This window comes from Theropithecus gelada, chromosome 17 (genome assembly GCF_003255815.1).
Source record: "Theropithecus gelada isolate Dixy chromosome 17, Tgel_1.0, whole genome shotgun sequence".
NCBI lineage: Eukaryota > Metazoa > Chordata > Mammalia > Primates > Cercopithecidae > Theropithecus > Theropithecus gelada.
The window spans coordinates 12050022-12071819 of NC_037685.1; the positions used below are offsets into that span (position 1 = coordinate 12050022).

The window sequence follows — 21798 nt, forward strand, 5'->3', positions numbered from 1 at the left end:
GAAGGAAGGAAGGAAGGAAGGAAGGAAGGAAGGAAGGAAGGAAGGAAAGGAAGGAAGGAAGGAAGGAAGGAAGGAAGGGGAAAGAGAAAGAAAAGGAAAAAAGGAAGGGAAGGAAGGAAGGGAAGGGAATAAGGAAGAAAGGAAGGAAAGAAACACAGGGAAAGAAAAAGAAAGAAAAGAAAGAAAGGAAAGAAAAGAGAAAAGAAAAGAAAAATGTCCATGTCCTAGTCTTTGGAACCTCTGAAAGCTGGAAAAGGCAAGAAAACAGATTTTACCATAGAACCTCCAGACAGAACCAGCCCTACAAAGCATTGACTTCAGGTCAGTGAGGCTGATTTTTGGACTTATGGCCTCTAGAGCTATCAAATAATAAATTTGTATTGTTTAAACCATAAAGTCTGGCAATCTGTTACGCTACCAGTAGGAAATTAGTATACCAGAATATATATTTAAAAATGTTTTATAACTCAGTGATAAAAAAAAAAAAGTCCTATTTAAAACATGGGCAAAATGTTTAAACACTTTGCAAAGGAAGACATGTGAATGACAAGTAAGCATAATAAAAGTATTCAACATTACTAGTCATGAGGGAAAAGCAGATTAAAGTCCCAGTGAGATACTACTGTATACACACAATAATGGCTGAAATTAGAAAGACTGACTATACCAAATGTTGGTGAGAAGTGGAGCAACTGGCAGTTTCTTACAAAATGATCAAACAACCTAATCAGTGATCCAACATTTCCACTACTTACCTAAGAGAGAAGGCATATACACATTAAAATATTTCCACTAGAATGTTCATAGGAAATTTATTCACAGTAGTCAAAAGCTGGCAACAACCCAGGTGTTTATCTCAAAGGAAAATGGTTAATCAAACCATTATACATTCATGTAGTAGAATACTTCTCACTGAAAAGAAACAGTTGACTTAACATCATGGATGAATCTGAAAAACATAAAGTATACTTTATATAATCATATAATACTATGATTATAGTATATAGTATGCTTATACTGTATGTTTATATAAAGTTCTAAAAGAGGCAAAAGTATGATGAAAAAAATCAAGGGGTAGGGGGTAAAAAAAAATCTTTTTAATTTTTAAAAAGGCAAAAATCAGAACTATAGTTGTCTCTAAAGATGATTGTCACCAAGAATTAACTGAGAAAAGTGACATGGAACTTTCCAAGGTATTCAAATGTTCTATATCTTGATAGGGTTTGTGTTACACGTGTGTATACATTTCAAAACTTTTACATTTCAAAACTCGTTGAATGGTAGACTTTAAAAATAAAATTTATACATGGTAAAAGTTACAAATCTTATTTTTTGGAAAATAACTAAATACATATTGAACTGTAATTGATGATTTGCATGTTAAACTGTTGAGGAGTGAAGTGTGCAAATGTCCATAGCTTTCTTTGAAATGCATCAAAAAAACAGATTCATGGAAACAGGGATGGATATATGTGTAATAAACACATAGTATGTTTGATTTAGAATGCAGATGTTGGAGCTAGGCGCAGTGGCTCACGCCCTTAATCCCAGCACTTTGGGAGACCAAGGCAGGATGATTGCTTGAGCCCAGAAGTTCAGGGCCACCCTGGGCAACATGGCAAGACCCCATCTGTACAAAAAAATAAAAAATGAACCAGGCATAGTGGTGCCAGCTACATGGGAAGGTGAGGTGGAATGATCACCTGAGCCCCGAACGTCAAGGCTGCAGTAACTGTGTTCGTGCCACTGCACTCCAGTCTGGGTGACAGAGTGAGACCCTGTCTCAAAAAAAAAAAAAAAAAAAATTGCAGATGTTGAGTATATGGATGTATACTGTACAGTTTTTTCAGTGTGTCCGTGTGTATAAATATTTTCTTAAAATCTTCAGAATATAGAAATTAATTTTTGTTATGGTAGTGTCTAAACCAATTTCAAATAAAATAGATTTACTAGAAGATCAATAACTAGGTTCTCTATCAGTTCACATTGGAAATTAAAATACACCTTATCCTTTTAATGAATACTTATCAATTAACTAAAATTTCAAACAAGTGAGCACAGACTTGTTTTAGTACTACATTGTATACAATTTTCAAAGGCTTGCCATTTAATTCAGGTAATTTCAGCTGACATGAAGGTGATTAGGCTTCATTTATTAAGGTGTAACCATAGCAAATTAAAGTATCTTATTTATACCTGTATTGCTTTCTGTAATCAAATAAGTATTATTTGGATATTTGAGTTTAGTTTTCAAAGATTTCATCAAGTTGTTAAAAGTACAAGTATTGCCTAAAGCTAAATAAACTCAAATTAGAAAAAAAAAAAAGAAAAAAAACCTAGATTTCTAGTTGTTAAATTCAGTTACCTGCTACGCATCCTCATCATACTTATAACCTCCACTAGGCATTTGTCAGATTTCTCAGAACTCCCTTCTCTTTGCTTCTTGAATCACCTGCCTTTGTTTATTTTCCATCACTTAACTACTTTCTCGATAATCTTATCCCTTTCCACAACTTCAGTTACTATCAATAGGCTAGTAATTTCTATAGTTAGAGACAGGGGCTCACTGTGTTGCCCAGTCTGGAGTGCAGTGGTACAATCGTAGCTCACTGCAGTCGCAAACTCCTGGGTTCAAGTGATCCCCCTGCCTCATCCTTCCAAGTAGCTGGGACTACAGACACATGCCATCATGCCCAGCTAATTATTTTTTGTAGAGACACGGTCTCACTATGTTGCCCAAAGTGATCTCAAACTTCTGGCCTCAAGCGATCCTCCTGCGTTGGCCTCCCAAAACACTGGGTTTATAGGTATGAGCCACCATGCACAGCTGAAAAATTAACATTATTTGCGTTTCCTCTTTCTTCCCTGAAACTTCCTAATTTTTCTGTGCAGTTGCTCTCTATATTAGCAGCTTCTGCATCTCAGATTTTATCACCTGTGGATTGGAAATATTGGGGAAAAAGTAATAAAAAATAATACATTTTTTAAAATACAGTATAACTATATATATAGCATGTACAATGTGGTAGGTATTGTAAGTGATGCAGGCAAGGTTTAAAGTGTATGTGAAGGTGTAGATATGTTATATGCAGATATATGCCATTTTATGTAAGGGACTTAATCATCTGTGGATTTTGGTATCCTCAGAGTTCCTGGAACCAATCCCCCAGGGATACTAAAGGACGACCAACTGTATTTTTGATCTGTTAGTAAACTTTTATCTAATCATCCTACTAGCTTTTATCAACCTTTATTCCTCCTTCATTCAAACTAGAGTGCCTTATCTCACTCACACCTGCTCAGTTGTCTAGAATCCAAGTTCTTTTCTCCACTGCTGTTATGGACTAGATCTCAACTGGTATTATAATTTGTTAGGAATTCTCTGTGCCAGTATTCTAAGCCATCCTCTTCCCCATTATTGGAATTTTTAAAATGATATCTGAATCAACAACAAAAATCAATTGGTCATGCCACCTTCTTGTATTATAGTTTCTTGTTGATGTTAGAATAAAATCCAGACTACTCAGCCTAACAAACAAGACTTTAGTTCCATTCACTGTTGGAACTTAGTCTGCCTTTCTACTACCACCATTCTCCAGACCAAATTCAACCACTTTCCTCACAATTACTAGAACTTCACATATCTTACAAGTCTGTGCTTCTGCACATGGACTTCTCTCCTATTCCTTCACTGAATCTCAGTCTCCCCATATCTACCCTATACCTTGTAGCATGGGAAATAGTGGCACTCAGATGCAGTTGCTCTGTGCTCTGCTTCTAAGACATGTTGTTCAGATCTCTTTAATAGCGTTGTTCAGATCTCTTTAGTAGCATTGACCAAGTTGTATAATACATTGTTTTTGTAATTAATCCCTGCTAGAATAGTTATCCCATGATTTATTAATCCATTAAGTATTAAACTCACATTTAGCATGTCCATTAATATCTAACTTACGGGTTTTTGAGATGTAAACTAAATTTACCCTTCTGCCCTCTGAATTTAGAACTATTAAGGAGAGACAAGAGTCAGTCACATATCTAAATATTAGTTCTAGTTCTAGTAGAGCTGATTTGGAGAACTCATCTTGGATCTGGACTTATCTGATAGCTGATCATAGTATTGGTAATGGTGTGTATCATCTCTTCCATGTGTCCCAATTAGTAATTCTTCCTCAGAAAGCTAATCCTGATTCACCATGAAAGATAGGTACAAAATTAAAAGAAAACAGTTAATGAATGTTTCTAAAATCTTTACTACAGAAGGGCCAATCAACAAATGTATGCATATTACATTGATAGGCATGCAGATGATGAAACATCATTATGGTTGTAAAATATGTGGCTTTGTTTTAATTCTGAAATATTCCTGAAAGTGGTTTATCTTTTTAACATTAAAATAATGGTTGCTGATAAATAATATTATAAAAGTTTTTGTATGTCATTGACTGCTTTTACTTGAGCTGTTAAAACTATAGCCTTTGATGAAATTTTTTTTTTGGTGTTTTGGGGGGTTTTTTTGATGATGAAATATTTTTTGGTCGAGTGTGGTGGCTCACACCTGTAATCCCAGCACTTTGGGAGGCTGAGGCGGGCAGATCACCTGAGGGCGGGCAGATCACCTGAGGTCGGGAGTTTGAGACCAGCCTGGCCAACATGGCGAAACCCTGTCTCTACTAAAAATACAAAAAAAAATTAGCCAGGCTTGGTGGTGGGCACCTGTAATCCCAGCTACTGGGGAGGCTGAGGCAGGAGAATCACTTGAACCTGGGAGGCAGAGGTCGCCGTGAGCAGAAATAACACCATTACACTCCAGCCTGGGCAACAAGAACGAAACTCCATCTCAAAAAAAAATATGTGTGTATATATATATTTTTTTTAATCCCAACTTGCAGTAAAATGTCATTGCATTTCAAGTTTTTTAGCCAGAAGATGTTAACTTGTTAGTTAAAATTCCTTTTGGGAAGTGGCATGACAATAGCAGAATTTATTTATTTATTTATTTTTTTTTTTTTTTTTTTTTTGAGACGGAGTCTCGCTGTGTCTCCCAGGCTGGAGTGCAGTGGCGCGATCTCGGCTCACTGCAAGCTCCGCCCCCTGGGTTCACGCCATTCTCCCGCCTCAGCCTCCCAAGTAGCTGGGACTACAGGCGCCCGCTACCACGCCCGGCTAATTTTTTGTATTTTTAGTAGAGACGGGGTTTCACCGTGTTAGCCAGGATAGTCTCGATCTCCTGACCTCGTGATCCACCCGCCTCGGCCTCCCAAAGTGCTGGGATTACAGGCTTGAGCCACCGCGCCCGGCCGACAATAGCAGAATTTAAAAGTAAATTATTTTCACAGAATTTTTTTACATTTAAAAAAGAGGCCATCAATACATGCTTAGAGCTGCACAGTTTTTAATAGAGTAACCTACATAAGTACATAATTTTATTGTTGCAAATTAAAATAAAGTTGTTCTGATAAAATAATATTTGTCCTAATTTAAAAATCATTTATTTTATCAAGAACAGAATTGATGACTTTGATATGTTATCATTATTTGTTATATAGTATATTTCATGCAAAAAGCCTTTGAGTCCTTCAGAATAATATATGTATTATTATACTATTTAACAAGAAAACCTAATGTGATATGATGCAATCCCTTATACATTGCAAAAATAAATGGAGCAAATTCAAGCAAGGATATACTTTAAGAAATATGCTTCTACTTACAAATGGGCTGTTTAAGATTACATATTAGCCCTTTCTAATGTTTTTATGCTCCCTAATTTATTATAACCTCTTTTATTTTCATTTCTGCCATGTTTTTAAAGGAAAAATTAAGTTATCTCACATTATATACTTTAATATTTTCCAGTTGAAAATGAAGATGAAGCTGAAAGGGTTCTTTTTTCCTATGGCTATGGTGCTAATGTTCCCACAACAGCCAAAAGACGACTAAAGCAAAGGTAAAATCGATATATATTTATTTTATTTTTCTACTCAAGCTGAATGTAATTACATTTGTGCTTTCTGATAATGTGCTGAGTTCAGTGACAAAGTCCTTTATTCTTACTCTGCATAAATATTAAATTTCTCACAAAATAAAACAGTAATAATCATGTATTTCATAGCTATTTAAATAAATTTAATGGTTTGTAGAATAGAAGTGTACATAAGAATTTCTGTAGAATTAGATTTGATGATGAGGACCTCATTTTTATTTTCACATTAATTTCAGATGAGCTACAAATGCTTTGTATCAACAATATTCAGATTAAAATTAATTATGCTTCTTTTTTCTTTCTCTCATTTTTATTCACCTGCCTACATTCCTTGACATACACGTTAGGGAGCATGATAAGGGGAGTTAATGCGTATATTGTGATTGAAACTATAAAAGGCTTTATGAAAACCAGGAGAATATTTGGAAGATCCACTAGTTATCTTGTGAGATACTGCTTAAAAGTACAATCAGCCCTCTATATCCATGGGTTTCACATGTGTGAATTCAACCAACCGCTGATCAAAAATATTTGAGAAAAGAATGGATGATTGCATCTATGCTGAACATGTGCAGACTTTTTCTTGTCATTATTCTGTAACACAATACAGTTATTCACATAGCATTTATATTTTGTTAGGTATGATAAGTAATCTAGAGGTGATTTAAAGTATATGGGAGGATATACATAGGTTATATGCAAATATTATACCAATTGTATGTAAGGGACTTGAGCACTCATGGATTTTGGTATCCACAGGAGGTGGGGAGTGTACACTGGAACCAGTAATCCCGTGGATAGCAACAGACAACTGTACACTAACAGAAAATTGTACCTACATTAATCGGGTTTCCAGTTGACCTGCCTGATTTTTATTCTTAACTCCTCTCTTGCACCAAAATTTATCCTACTTTGCAAAAACATCTCACTGCCCCATTCACTACCACATCAAATCCATCAAATCTAAATATTTCTTTCAGACTTCCAAGCTCCTCCATAATGTAGCTCTACCTCTCCAGCCTTATTTGCCTCTCTACCCAAAATGCAGTGGATATACCTATTTCTCTGCCTATAAAACATCTGTTTTCTCTGTACCACACAGTAGAGCATTTCTCTTATCTCATTAGCTATCATTTCCTGTATAATTTACCCATCTAGATGGAAAGTTCTTCAAGGTCAGCAGCTACTTTTTTTATTTTTTTTTATTTATTTATTTATTTTTTTTGAGACAGAGTCTCACTCTGTCACCCAGGCCTGGATTATAGTAACACAGTCTCAGCTCACTGCAACCTCCACCTCCCGGGTTCAAGCAATTCTCCTGCCTCAGTCTCCCAAGTAGCTGGGACTACAGGCATGCACCACCACACTCTGCTAATTTTTGTATTTTTAGTAGAAACGGGGTTTCACCATGTTGGCCAGGCTGGTCTTGAACTCCTGGCCTTGGCCTCAAGTGATCCAACTGCCTCAGCCTTCCAAAGTGCTGGAAACACAGGAGTGATTCACCACGCCTGGTCTGGCAACTACATCTTTTTTTTGTTGTTTTTTGTTTGTTTGTTTGTTTGTTTTTTTGAGACAGAGTCTCACTGTGTCTCCCAGGCTAGAGTGTAGTGGCACGATCTCAGCTCGCTGCAACTTCCACCTCCCGGGTTCAAGCAATTCTCCTGTCTTAGACTCCCGAGTAGCTGGGATTATAGGCGTGAGTCGCCATGCCTGGCTAATTTTTGTATTTTTAGTAAAGACAGGGTTTCACCATATTAGCCAGGCTGGTCTCAAACTCCTGACCTCAAGTGATCCACCCGCCTTGGCCTCCCAAAGTGCTGGGATTACAGGCATGAGCTACCACGCCCTGCCAGCTACATCTTACTCTTGTTTATTTATCACTTTCTCTATCTAGCTCAGTGCAGGATACCTAGTAAAATTGTTTCTTCATCAGAGTATTTGAGAATTCAAAGTTGCTTTTCTTGTGTGAACTGATTTAGACATTTAGAGACACTAAGAAAATGACTCAGAAAATAGAACGTCTGTGTGGCTATCTAAAATGATGTAACCTCATTAATATAGTGGTGAATGAAAAAAAATAAAGTGATGTAGGATATAAAGACCACTTTATAGAAAACAAGAAAAGAAAGTAAGTTCTAAGCCATGCTTAGAACTTATGGCTCTCACCAGTTAAACTAAATATATGCCAAATTTTGATCAAGGCTAGACTAATAGAAAGTATCAATTTGTAGCTGGAATGTTTAATTCTGTCTGGTGAGGATTCAGATATTTCAGAATTATGTATTATTTTTTAAAAAATCAATCCCATTCCCATTTCCTCCAAAAGTCACAACAGGTAACCTAGGGTATTTTGTAATTTTCAGCATATCTGTTTCTTAGTCCATTGTTGCCTAAGGAAGAATAGAACATAGTTTTGTGGGTTAGAAACTTATCAGTGGTAAATGATAGGTAAAATACTAAAACTTGAAATTTAAAGGGAAAGGTCACATTCTCTTCTCTATTTTGGCTTCTGAATCCTTCAAAAGAATCTTCGTTACAAGAATAAATGGGGCTGGGTGCAGTGACTCACACCTGTATTCCCAACACTTTGGGAGGCCAATATAGGCAGATTGCTTAAGTCCAGGAGTTTGAGAACAGCCTGGGCAACATGGCAAAACCCCATCTCTACAAAAAATACAAAACTTAGCCGGGCCTGGGGACACGTGCCTGTAGTCCCAGCTACCCTACTCAGGAGGCTGAGGTGAGAGGATTACCTGAGCCCAGGAGGTCGAGGCAGCAGTGAACCGTGATTGTCCCCCTACACTTCAGCTTAGATAGCAGAGTGAGACCTTGTCTCCAAAAAGAATAAAAGAAAAGAAAGAATTCTACTGTTAGAAGTTCACTTTTCTTAGCCCCAAATACTGAGTTTTTTCAAAATTGCAAGCTATTATTGCTGTTGCACCTTACTATTTTTTTAAGAATTTTTTAAAATAGAGGTTGGTTTTTAATATTTAAAGTGAGGATTTAAGGAACCACAACTGATTCATACTCAAAATAATGTTAACTGTCCAAATATCCTAAAGATTCTATCACTGAGCTATCTATGTGCCTTGAACATGTGCCTAATGGGCATGCTATTAATATCTCCTGCCAGCTGGTGCCAGGCATTCTTCTCATGGTGAGCCAGAGGGTTATTTTGAGGAAGTGCTTCTCAGGTCATCTAAGCTGAATGACGGGAAAGTAAGGCTAGATATCCAAAGAGAACATTTATGCATTCCTTCATGCATTCAACAACTTTTATTGAGTGCTTACTGTATGCACAAAATCGATCAGTGGCACTAAAGATCCCAGGTTAGGGTCTGACACATTTCTGAAGTTTGCAAAGTCCACATTTGAGATCATAATGGATATTTGTGAAGAAGGCAGTGGCTTTGTGCTCTTTTTATGTTTATTTAAGATAAAAGCATTATAACCTTTGAGAGAATTATATTTAATCCTTCACATTTGAAATTAAAGGATTGGAGCCAGACATGCTGGCATGTACCTGTAATCCCAGCTCTGGGAAGCCTGAGGCAGAAGGATCACTCGAGACTAGCAGTTTGAAGCTGTAGTACACTGTAATTGCACCTGTGACTAGCCACTGCACTCCAGTCTGGGCAACATAGAGAGACTCCCATCTCTCAAAAAAAGAAACGAAAAAAATCAATGGAAACTTAAGGTGAATGATAAAACAACTCAGTCAGAATAGTAAATGAAATATATGCAAAATAAAGTTTTCATTGTACATCAGCCTACACCAAAATGTATTAAAGTTTCAAAAGAACTTATTTTCCAACTACTACACAATAGATTCCATTCATACTAAATTTGGTTTAAAATCTTATATATTGAACAACCAGAATTGGATATTTTAGGGTAACATTTAATTGAAAGGAGGTTTCTGATTTGTTATAACAGTAATGTTTATTTTATTTTATTTTATTTTTATTTTTTTGAAGTTGGAGTCTCACTCACTCTGTCACCCAGGCTGGAGTGCAGTGGCATGATCTTGGTTCACTACAACCTCCGCCTCCCAGGTTCAAGCAATTCTCCTGCCTCAGCCTCCCAAGTAGCTGGGACTACAGGCGCACACCACCACGCCTGGCTAATTGTTTGTATTTTAGTAGAGACAGGGTTTCACCGTGTTGCCCAGGCTGGTCTCAAGTGATCTCAAACTCCTAAACTCAGGCAATCGGCCCACCTCAGCCTCCCAAAGTACAAGGATTACAGGCATGAGCCACCATGCCCACCCATGTTTATTTTATAAAATTGGAAAATTACTGGTAATCTTACCATCCAAAATAACCACTCGGAAATGCACACAGATTTATATACTTTCTTACTTATTTAGGATATTATTGCTTGTAATTTAATAGTTTAATTTATTATCATAGAATTCCATTCTAAACATTTTCTTATGTCATTGTGTATTCTTCAGAAAGATCATTTTTAATGGTTATCCAAAACATTAATTTTTAGGACTTCTGTTTTTGAGTGCTATATTTTTGTTAATAAATTGTATAGTTACTGAAAATTATCATTAGTTGCCGATTGCAACCCAGGCAGTACCACAAAATTAAAAATGAGAAAATGGATTTGAAGTGCCTGACAGAGTAGATCTTCAGTAAGTGCTAGGTTGTTACACCTTGATGTGTTCTTAAAGTAAATGACATAGTTAATTTTAGAGGAAAAGCCAGGGTTCTGAAATCTTTTACTAGGCACAATTTGAGTTTTCATGTAAGACAATATTGTTTTAAAATTGTACAGAAGCCTCTTGAAATAATTAGTAGGGATACCCCTCAAACATGAAACTTTCTTTAATATTAGTCCATTTTTAAGAGTCTCACTCTGTTACCCAGGTTGGAATGCAGTGGTGCCATCATAGCTCACTCTTATCTCAAACTCCTGGGCTGGGGCAATTCTTTTTTCTGCCCTCCTGAGTAGCTGGGCACCCTGTACCTAGCTAATTTTTTTTATTTTTTATTTTTTGTAGAGACAGGGTCTTGCTGTGTTGCCCAGGCTGTTCTTGAACTCCTGGCCTCAAGCAATCATCCCACCTCAGCCTCCAAAAGTTCTGGAATTACAGGCTTGAGTCACCATACCCAGCCAATTTTTTTAAAACTCTTTCTGGGACACAATTATAGAAAGTTACAAGGGCTTATACAATTAAAGTACATTAAAATAAAATGGGCTCTCCTTGACTAAACTTGAAAATCTGAAGTAATGTTTTCCTTTCTGTTGGGATTGTTTTGAAAATAGTGAACAAGATTTTCTGGTTACATGTTTTGTTTATGCCCTTTAACCTGCCACACTAAATGGTAACACCCAGGCACTAACGTGGTCTTTGTATATGCCTCTGTGTTTTGGCTAATCTGAATGTGGAGACTGTTCTGATGTTCTTAAACCTTTCAAATTGTAAGATTTACTGCATACTATAGTTTCTCTAGTTTTATAAAAAGCTTTAAGTTAAAACTTTCAGTTTACTGAGCTTCATAATAAAAAAAAATAAAGCAGAGGAAACTAACAAAATTTTATGTATGATAAACATGTTTTCCTTTCCTTTATTCTCATATATATGAGTTCTCATTTTTGTCCTTGGGAAAAGTTGTACTCATTTCATTTGGGATGGCTTTAGGAATAGTTCTTTAAAAAGTTGCTGCTATTCTATTCCTGACAAATTTGGAAGTGTAAGCCTATAGAAGAAACTAGAGAAAGTCTCATATAACTACAGATAATCAGCATGAGATCACTATTTAGTCCTCAGTCATTTCCAGCTGAGCAGGTAGTGTAAGGACCAACCTTAAGCTTTTTGAAAGTGGGATCCTTCTGGCACATGTCCCCTTCTTTACAACCATCTTCCATGCCATGCTAGTAGAGATAGAACTCTGATCTACCGAAACTGAGAAAGATCAAATAACTAATAATCATGCCTCACATATTCTTGTTCATTTGGAGATTTGGTAATAGTAAGGCACCATACCAATATGAAGAACCCAGAACAGAGCATCAGTCCTCCATTGTGCTTCGATATCTCAGATACAAACAAAACTCTGCATGTCCACATTGGCTAAGCTAAAAATGTTAGGAAATTGTATGTAGTAATCAGAAATACAGACTACCATGGACAGAGCCAAGACCAATAACCTATATTTGGCATCAAGAAGTGCTAAGAGAGCTAAAAGATAACCCTTAGGGAATACTAATTTGACCAAGAAACAGGTGAAATTTTTGTTTAATATTTAGGTATACAACCAATATACTGATGATGTTAGTTTCTAGATGATATCAAACTTAATCTTGGTATAAGTGAAAATCATATGGCAATTAATGTATTAATAATTACAAAGAAGTATGGTACCTACTTAAGTGTCCCAATAGATAGCTTATAAAAGCATTGCTTTCTTGAGAAATTCAGTACATTCTACACCAAAAAAATAGCCTTTAGCAAGAGTCATTTTTCCTGACTTATTCATAGTTATTCTTCTTAAAGATCTTAGCGGGGCCAGGCATGGTGGCTCACGCCTATAATCCCAGCACTTAGGGATACTGAGGCAGGTGAATCACCTGAGGTCAGGAGTTCAAGACCAGCCTGGCCAACATGGCGAAACCCCTTCTCTGCTAAAAAGACAAAAATTAGCTGGCATGGTGATGGGTGCCTGTAATCCCAGCTACTCTGGAGGCTGAGGCAGGATAATTGCTTGAACCCAGGAGGCAGAGGTTGCAGTGAGCCCAGGTCATGCCATTGCACTCCAGCCTGGGTGACAAGAGCAAAACTCTGACTCAAAAAATTTTAAAAGATAAAGATCTTAGGACTTGTTTTCATTGTATGTTCATTGTGTTGAGGAGGCATAAACTCGGCTGTAGTTAAGCAGTTCTTCATCTGTCTCATTTTGAATTTCATTTAAACACTCTTGTTTCTTCCCACTTGTAAGATCCCAGACTTCTAAAGAGGATCCACCTATAGCACCAAATCACTCACCAAAGCGATATGCCCACTTAAAGTTTTAGAAGGTTGAATATAGAAGTGGTGAATTGGTATCTAAGATGTTTGCCTTCTTATTAACTTTATGCACTTTTTAATTGCTAGTTCAATGCTTAATATTGAGCATTAGTTGTATTTTATTGTTTTTCTTTTTTTTTTTTTTTTTTGAGACGGAGTCTCGCTCTGTCACCCAGGCTGGAGTGCTGTGGCCCGATCTCAGCTCACTGCAAGCTCCGCCTCCCGGGTTCACGCCATTCTCCTGCCTCAGCCTCCCGAGTAGCTGGGACTACAGGCGCCCGCCACCTCGCCCGGCTGGTTTTAATTGCCCATTATTAGCAATAGGTGTACCTTAATGTTGAGGTGCTGCAACCTCAGAATATGGTTTCTAACAATGTGTTCATTTGAACAAAATGCACTTAAAACAAAATCAGTCAAGAGGTACTTATGGCTGTGCACATGTCTTACGCCTATAATCCCAGCACGGTAGGAGGCTGAGGTGGGAGGATCACCCGAACCCAGGAGTTAGAGACTAGCCTGGGTAACAATGTGAGACACAGCCTCTACAGAAATTTTTTAAATGAGCCAATCATCCTAATGCCCCTGTGGTCCCAGCTATGTGGGAGGCTGAGCTGGGTCACTTGAGCCCAGGAGGTCAAGGCTGCAGTAGCCATGTTTGCACCACTGCACTCTAGCCTGGGCAATAGAGTGAGACCCTGCCAAAAAAAAAAAAAAAAGGAGAAGAAGATTTATTAAGTACCCACTCTGATCAGCTCTATAGTTAGATACCACAGGGGATAAGACTCCTGTCATTTTATGAGTTGCATCTGTTTAGGGAGAAATGATTAACATACATGAAAGAATATATAAACTTTAGTACCATATCATATGTTGGGCTAGGCTGTGTCAGTCAGAGGAATAGAGATCAGTAAAGGCTGGCACAGTCAGAAATGGAGGAAGTGGAACTCAAAGGGAGCCTTTAAAGAAAATCTTCAGACTGGAGGACCAACAAAAGGCAGTGAAAGGAACACAGAAAACATATTTCTGAGACATTAAGTAGAGTAGACATCAATGGCAAATAAGGTTGGTTCCAGTGAGATTATAGAGGGCCTTGATATTTTTAAATAATTTAGAGATAGAGTAAAACTAACCATGAAGGTCAGATTTGAAAGCGGATGGGAAAAGGATATAGACATCAGTTCACTATGTAAAAAATACAGATGTCTGACAAACATATGAGACAATGCTTCACCTCACAAATAAAGAAATTTAATTTAAAGCAAGATTTTATGTTTATAAAGTTAGCAAAACTTCCAAAGATCGACAATGCTCCATATTGGTTGGATTATGAAGAAACAGGAGGAAGGAGTGAACGTTCATTCATTCAATAGATAATTTCTAAATACCTCCTTTGTGCCAGGTATTTATTGTTGAACTGTAACAGTTTTTTGTATTTTCTGGATTCAAGTTTCTTAACTGATATGTGATAAGAAATTTTTTCTGCCATTCTGCAGATTGTCTTTTCACTGTCTTTTTTCCTTTTTTCTTTCTCTCTCTTGTTTTTTTGTTTTGTTTTGTTTTGTTTTTTTGCGACAGGGTCTCACTCTGTTGCCCAGGCTGGAGTGCAGTGGCACGATTTCAGCTCACTGCAAGCTCCGCCTCCCGGGTTCAAGCGATTCTCCTGCCTCAGCCTCCCGAGTAGCTGGGATTACAGGCACCTGCCACCACGCCCAGCTAATTTTTGTATTTTTAGTAGAGACGGGGTTTCACCATGTTGGCCAGGCTGTTCTCAAACTCCTGACCTCAAGTGATCTGCCCACCTCGGCCTCCCAAAGTGCTGGGATTATAGGCGTGAGTCACCGTACCCAGCCCTTTTTTTCTTTTGCGTGACAAAACTAAAATTGTTAAGATATTTTTACTTTCTTAATGGTGCATTTTGAAGCCCAGAATTTTTAAATTTTGATGCAGTCCAGTTTATCCAATTTTTTTATTAGTTATGCTTTTGCTGCCCTGAGAAACCTTTGCTAAATCTAAGTTTGTGAAGATTTACTCATATGTTTTCTTCTAAAAGTTTATAGTTTTATCGTCTGTATTTAGGTCTTTGATCCATTTTAGTTAATTTTTTGGTATCATATGAGGTAAGGGCTTTGCACTGTTTATTAATGTGGCTACTAGAAAATTTTAAATTACATGTGTGGCTTGCATTATATTTCCATTGGACAAAGCTGACCTAGACCAGTGGTCTCCAAACTTTTTGATACAAATCTTTATTGGGAAAAAACTTCAGTACACACTCAGCAATATGTCTTTATGTATTCATATTTACAGATTATGTATGCATGTGCTATCATATGAATAGCATGTACATAATGATATAAAACCTACACAGAAAATGAAAACTTAAGATAATTTAACATTAAAATAAATGTAAGTAAAAGTTCCCACAGTTCAACAAATAATTTTGCACATAACTGCTTTTAAAGACCACTGATCTAGATTATGATCATGACCTCGTAAATGACTGTAGTCTAATTCCTTCTGCAGGCCATCCTGCACACTGCTGATAGAGTACTCATTCTCAAGTGCGGACCAGATCATGTTATGCCTAACCAACTTCAGGATAAAATGCAAACATATGAGGCTTTTCATAACTTATCTCTGCCTGTATCTCTCCAGCTTCAACCCTCACCATGCACCATGTATTATTGATCTATACTATACTACTTAAAATTTTCCCTAGCACTTCATCCTCTACATAAGCATTTCCCTCTACCTAAAATGCTGTTTCTCTGCTTCTTCACCAGATTAGTTAGTGTTAGTTTTTATTTCTTAGTGGTATGCCTTTTCTTAGCATTTAACATACTACAGTAATTTTTAAATTTGCCTAGATGTTCCCAGTAGATATTAGGTATTCTCAGTGCCTATGCAGATTATAGGTTTTTAATACATGTTTCTTAAAAGGAAGTGTTCATGAGTATTTTTCAAATGAATTAATATGTTTCTTCTGATTATCACCCTGCTTTTCTGTGGTCATTGATGTTCATCACCAAGAAAAAAATTAATAATTTCCTTTATTCATTTATTTATTTATTTATTTTAAACAGAGTCTCACTCGGTTGCTAGACTGGAGGGCAGTGGCACGATCTTGGCTCACTGCTTACTGCAACCACTGCCTTCCGGGTTCAATAGATTCTTGTGCCTCAGCGTTCCAAGTAGCTGGGATTAAAGACATGTGCCACCACACCCAGATAATTTTTGTGTTGTTAGTAGAGATGGGGTTTTGCCATGTTGGCCAGGCTGGTCTCAAACTTCTGGCCTCAAGTGATCTGCCTGCCTTGGCCTAATTTTTTTTACCGTTTTTGTTTTACTATAAGTATTATAATGATGAAAACAATTATATTTCTTGTTTCTGCTGTGTTCTTTTGCTTAAATGTATCTTGTTTATATTTCTTTTCATTAAATCTTAATGTAATCTCTTATATCCTTAATATAATCTTAATAAATCTGAGTATAATCTTTTAATGAAAGATTTTATATTTTATTCTTTTCTGTGTGTGTGTGTTTGTACTACATTAGTGGGCTAAATGGGTCTTTTAGGGCAACTGAGAACTTTAATACCATTTCTAATATATATATGAGGAAATGTGTTTTACTGTCCTTACAACTGACTTAGAGGTGGTTTTTAAAATGTAAACCCCATATATACTGGAGACCAATTGTACCATGTTGTCTTCTACATTATTATCATTATGCATCATAAATGACATCAACAATCATACTAATACTCATGGTCCTTCCCATCACCATGAATTCTCAAAAAATTTTTCTCAGCAAAATTGTACTGTAAACTAGTAATCAAAGCACTGTAGAGCATATTTGTGAGCAATCTGAAGATACCATAGATACTTTCCTTCTGTTTGGAGTTGATTTTCCTTACTTGGAATCCCCCAGTCAAAATCAGGGAAATTCTTGTTTGAAGAAAGTAGTCCTGGTGTTAAGGCTTAAGCACTAGCATACCAAGAATTTATTTTTTTTGAGACGAAGTCTCACTCTTGTCCCCCAGGCTGGAGTGCGATGGCGCCATCTCGGCTCATTGCAACCTCCGCCTCCCAGGTTCAAGTGATTCTGCTGCCGCAGTCTCCTGAGTCGCTGGGATTACAGGTGCCTGCCATCACGCCCAGCTAATTTTTGTGTATTTAGCAGAGATGGGGTTTCTCCATGTTGGCCAGGCTGGTCTCAAACTCCTGACCTCAGGTGATCCCCCCGCCTCAACCTCCCAAAGTGCTGGGATTACAGGCGTGAGCCACCTCACCCAGCAAGAATTTCTTGAGTCAGTGTTTTATGACATATTTTTATTGGTAAGTGGTACCACCATGTCTGTATAAGAACATTATGCAATTCCCAAACAAAATAAAAACGCTCAAACCAAATGAACAATTTAATATTATTAAACTTGATGTCTTCAAATCATTATCTTCTTCAGATTGTTGGTAATATGTGGCATCTCATTATTTTCTTACATCTTTTTGTCTTCCATTTCATTCATTTGTAACTCTATTTCTGTGTAATTGCATTTGATTGTGTTTATTGTTCTATATTGAGTATACACATACATGTTCTATACCTTCAACATGTGTTTATTGAAAAATTACCATGTTTAAGTGACCCTAGTGTGAAGTTCTATGGGAGATAGAAAGATGAAAAAAGTTACATCTGACATGTATGAAGGGTAAGAAAGAATAAAAATATGAATAAAGATAGTGCTTAAGATTTTTTAATTAACCTAATAAAAATAGAGCTAATGATAAACCAATGCTTGCAAACATGTAATAGAATCAACAGATTCAAAATACAAAATTCACATTAAGGCTTATTTTATTTGTAGAAATTTTGTTATTTTAGGGTCAAATTAGAGAGAACTTGGTATATTTATATTGGGAAATGAAGAACGGTATTGTCATAAACTGTAAACTCCTTAAAAATTTATAAACAGAGAAAGTAGATTAGTGGTTCCCTAAGGTTGAATTTGAGGAGCAAAGGAGGAAGTTGGAATGTGGGGAGGATGGAGAGTGACTGGTAATGGACACAGAATTTCTTCTTGAGATAATGAAAATACTCTAAAATTATAGTGATAGTGGCACAACTTTAAATATACTAAAAAACATTGAATTGTATACTTTAAGTGGGTGAACTTTATGATACTTAAGTTGCATATCAGTAAAATTATATGTCAGTAAAGTTTTTATTTAAAAAAAAAAAATAGTGGTTGTCAAAAAATGAGGACTGTATGCTTTTTCCGTCTCTAATGCCGGTTGAAAGGATAGAATTTTAGATCTAAACAAGCAACTCAAATCACTATATAAACTTTTGCCAGAACTTATCTTTTTTATTTGGTACGAGTTCTTAGAAATAGATGTTTAGGATGATACCTAACACTATTTTTTTATTATTATTATTATCATTATTTTTAGAGACAGGATCTCACTGTGTCACCCCAGGCTGGATTGCAGTGGCACAATCCTAGCTCACTGTAACCTCAAACTCCTGGGCTCAAGTGGTCCCCCATCTCAGCCTCCCAAGTAGCTGGGACCACAGGCATGCACCACCATGCCCAGCTAATTTTTATATTTTTTGTAGAGACAGGGTCTCACCATGTTGCCCATACTGGTCTTGAACTCCTGGCCTCAAGTGATCCTCCTGCCTCAGCCTCCCAGAGTGCTGGGATTACAGGCATGAGCCACTGCACCTGGTCTTAACATTTTTTTAGAGTGTTGTCTGCATTTCTTTATCTGATATTGGGAAATATTAAAATACAATAGAATTATTTCTGCCCTATGATTTTATTTAAACCACCATTATTTTACTTTTTGTCATTATAAAACATTCCATCTAGGATTCCATGAATTCTACAATTCACAAATTAGTAGGTTAACCTAGTATAAAACATGAAAATACAATAAATATGAAAATGTTAAGTTACTGGAAATGCAGAGAGGGTCTTTGGAGCAACATGTCTTCTCAAAATTATTAGCAGTTCTTTAAAGAAAGATGCCACTTCCTCCCACCATAGTTAGAAGGAATAGATTTTATTCTTATAATTGTTTCTTAAAAGTAGAATTGAGATGTTTCACATGTGATTTTAAATACTAAAGGTCAGTGCAATAACTTATGGTAATGTAGAGAATCAGAGGGAGTGATTTTTTTTTAATACAGAAGCTTAGCCTTTACTATAGACATTCTGTAAGTTTTGTATATCTTTTTCATCTCTACTTTCAATTAAAAACCTCATTTTTGTTTTATATTATAACGTGCATTATGTTGTTTGAAGTAAACTCTGATACTTCTCAAAGTGATAAGCTAATTATTGTTTATCATATTTCAACTAATTATCTGATTTGTAATTGGAAAATATTTATAAAAGGGGAGACAAGCTGTAAATTGCTGTATTGTGGTCTTTTCAAGCAAGTATTATATTGTTAACTCTCCGCTTTTATAGCAAGGGCTAAAAACCGTTACTGCAGTAATCAGTATATCACGGTTATGTCATGGAGATTTTAATGTTGTTACTCTCATAATTCTGAGTGGTGGGGTATTGGTCTTCCACTACTGGTGCTTGAAAATATTATTTGACTCTGTATTCTTTCTGTTAATATTTAAGTATAATTAGGAAATGATGTCTATTTTCAAGTACACAAACACATTTTGAATATTTTGGGCAGTATTTCACTTTTAAGCATTAATTTTCTCATTTCATTTGCCTAGTGTTCACTTGGCAAGAAGAGTGCTTCAACTGGAAAAACAAAACTCGCTGATTTTAAAAGACCTGGAACATCGAAAGGACCAAGTAACACAGCTTTCACAAGAGGTAAATAACTTAAACAAAAGAAACCCATATGAAGAATCACAGTATTCATTTTAATTCTTTGACTCTTTTGTTTATTTTTCTGAGCAGTTTTAAAATAAGCTGTTTGCTAGTACAAAATGATTTCACAATTTATGAAACTAACTGAATGTTAAGGCCATGTAAAACAACTTACAGTGTATGGCAAAACTGAAAACAAAAGGAAGATTAAATGCCCAGACTAAGTATAAATGCAGACTAGACAGACAAAACTTTGATTTCTGAGAATATCAACTGGTAAAACAAGTTTGGCAAACTTTGGTGACATTTTCAGTTTTTTACTAGTAAATCATTTTTAAAATAGGATTTTAAAATAGAGGTTTTTACCTCTGTGTTTAATGAAAAATCACTCCTCTGTTAAATTTAACTTTGTTTACACTTAGAAAATCAGGTTCATATTGCTTCTTTTTCTTGGCCTTATGTCGTTTAAACTATGTAAATATATATGTATGCATTTTACATAGCATTTTTAATCATCTTCTGGTGTCAAGATCTAATTATATTTTTCCGTACTTTTAAAATTCGAGTCGTAAAACAATTTAAACCGAAGGTACTGCTTCACTAATGTTCCTTTTATTTATTTAATATTCCTGAGTGTCAACATAAGAAGTTTTTCTTTTTTCTTTCTTTTTTTTTTTTTTTTTTTTTTTGTTGTTGTTGAGACAGGGTCTGGCTTTATCACCCAGACTGGAGTTTAGTGGCATGATCACAGTTCATTGCAACCTCCGCCTCCCAGGGTCAAGTGCTCCTCCCACCCCAGCCTCCCGAGTAGCTGGGACTATAGCTATGCACTACCATGCCTGGCTAATTTTTATATTTTTTTAGTGCAGTCAGGGTTTCACCATGTTGCCCAGGCTAGTCTTGAACTTCTGGGCTCAAGCGATCCACCTGCCTACGGCCTCTGAAAGTACTGGGATTAGAGATGTGCCACTTCACCCAGCCAAGAAGTTAATATGTTAAAAGTTTTGAAAACTATTTCTCTTATAATAAAGGGTTTTTTAAAGTCATACGTTAAATAACATTAATATATGTCATGTATTACTTGTTTTCTTAAGGATCTGTTTATAATCTTTACAGTGTCTTTTAATACTATAACATTGGAGGATCTTTATCCTCAAATTTCAAAAGACCAGAAATACTTCATTTTATTGCAGTGCCTGACACATACTTAATGCTCGGGGTAGACACAGTGGTGCGGTGGTAAATGTTAACAACCAGCTTTCCACGAGGGATATGAGGGAGAGCTTGATTTGTAACATTGGCTTGTATCTGTTGTATAAATACTCCCACCATGACTAACATCAGACTACCAACCTAAGGTTACTGAAGATGGAGTAAAGATTGTCAGCAGCATACCAGTACTTAATGTTCACAGCATACAGATACAACAGACATAGACTCAAGACTCAAGAGCACAACAGACTCAAGAGCACAGATGATAGTAAAATAATTTTAAATTGACAAGTTTGATTATTTTTACCTTTGTTTTTAATAAAATGTATTTTACTATAAATTTAAATAATTTAGTTTTTAATGCTAGTTGTGTTTGATAGCCAGCTCACAAAATCCCTAAAAACTTTCAAGATTCGTTTGTACTTCATTCTTTTCATTGCTGAGTAATTTCTTTTTTTTTTTTTTTTATTATACTTTAAGTTCTAGGGTACATATGCACAACATGCAGGTTTGTTACGTATATATACATGTGCCATATTGGTGTGCTGCACCCATTAACGCATCATTTACGTTAGTTGTATCTCCTAATGCCATCCCTCCTCCCTACCCCCTCCCCACAGTAGGACCCAGTGTATGATGCTCCCCTTCCTGTGTCCAAGTGATCTCATTGTTCAATTCCCACTTATGAGTGAGAACATGCGGTATTTGGTTTTCTGTTCTTGTGATAGTTTGCTGAGAATG

The 21798-nt window shown here is 36.3% G+C and overlaps 1 protein-coding gene across 1 annotated transcript in view; it reads left to right on the top strand.

Moving 5' to 3' along the window:
* PIBF1 (progesterone immunomodulatory binding factor 1) overlaps positions 1-21798 on the top strand; it is a 238480-nt gene that overhangs the window by 134944 nt on the left and 81738 nt on the right. The window contains exons 13-14 of the mRNA XM_025363989.1: positions 5860-5950; positions 19746-19848. Of these exons, the coding sequence (XP_025219774.1) occupies positions 5860-5950; positions 19746-19848 (194 nt within the window). The remainder of the gene's footprint in view (positions 1-5859; positions 5951-19745; positions 19849-21798) is intronic.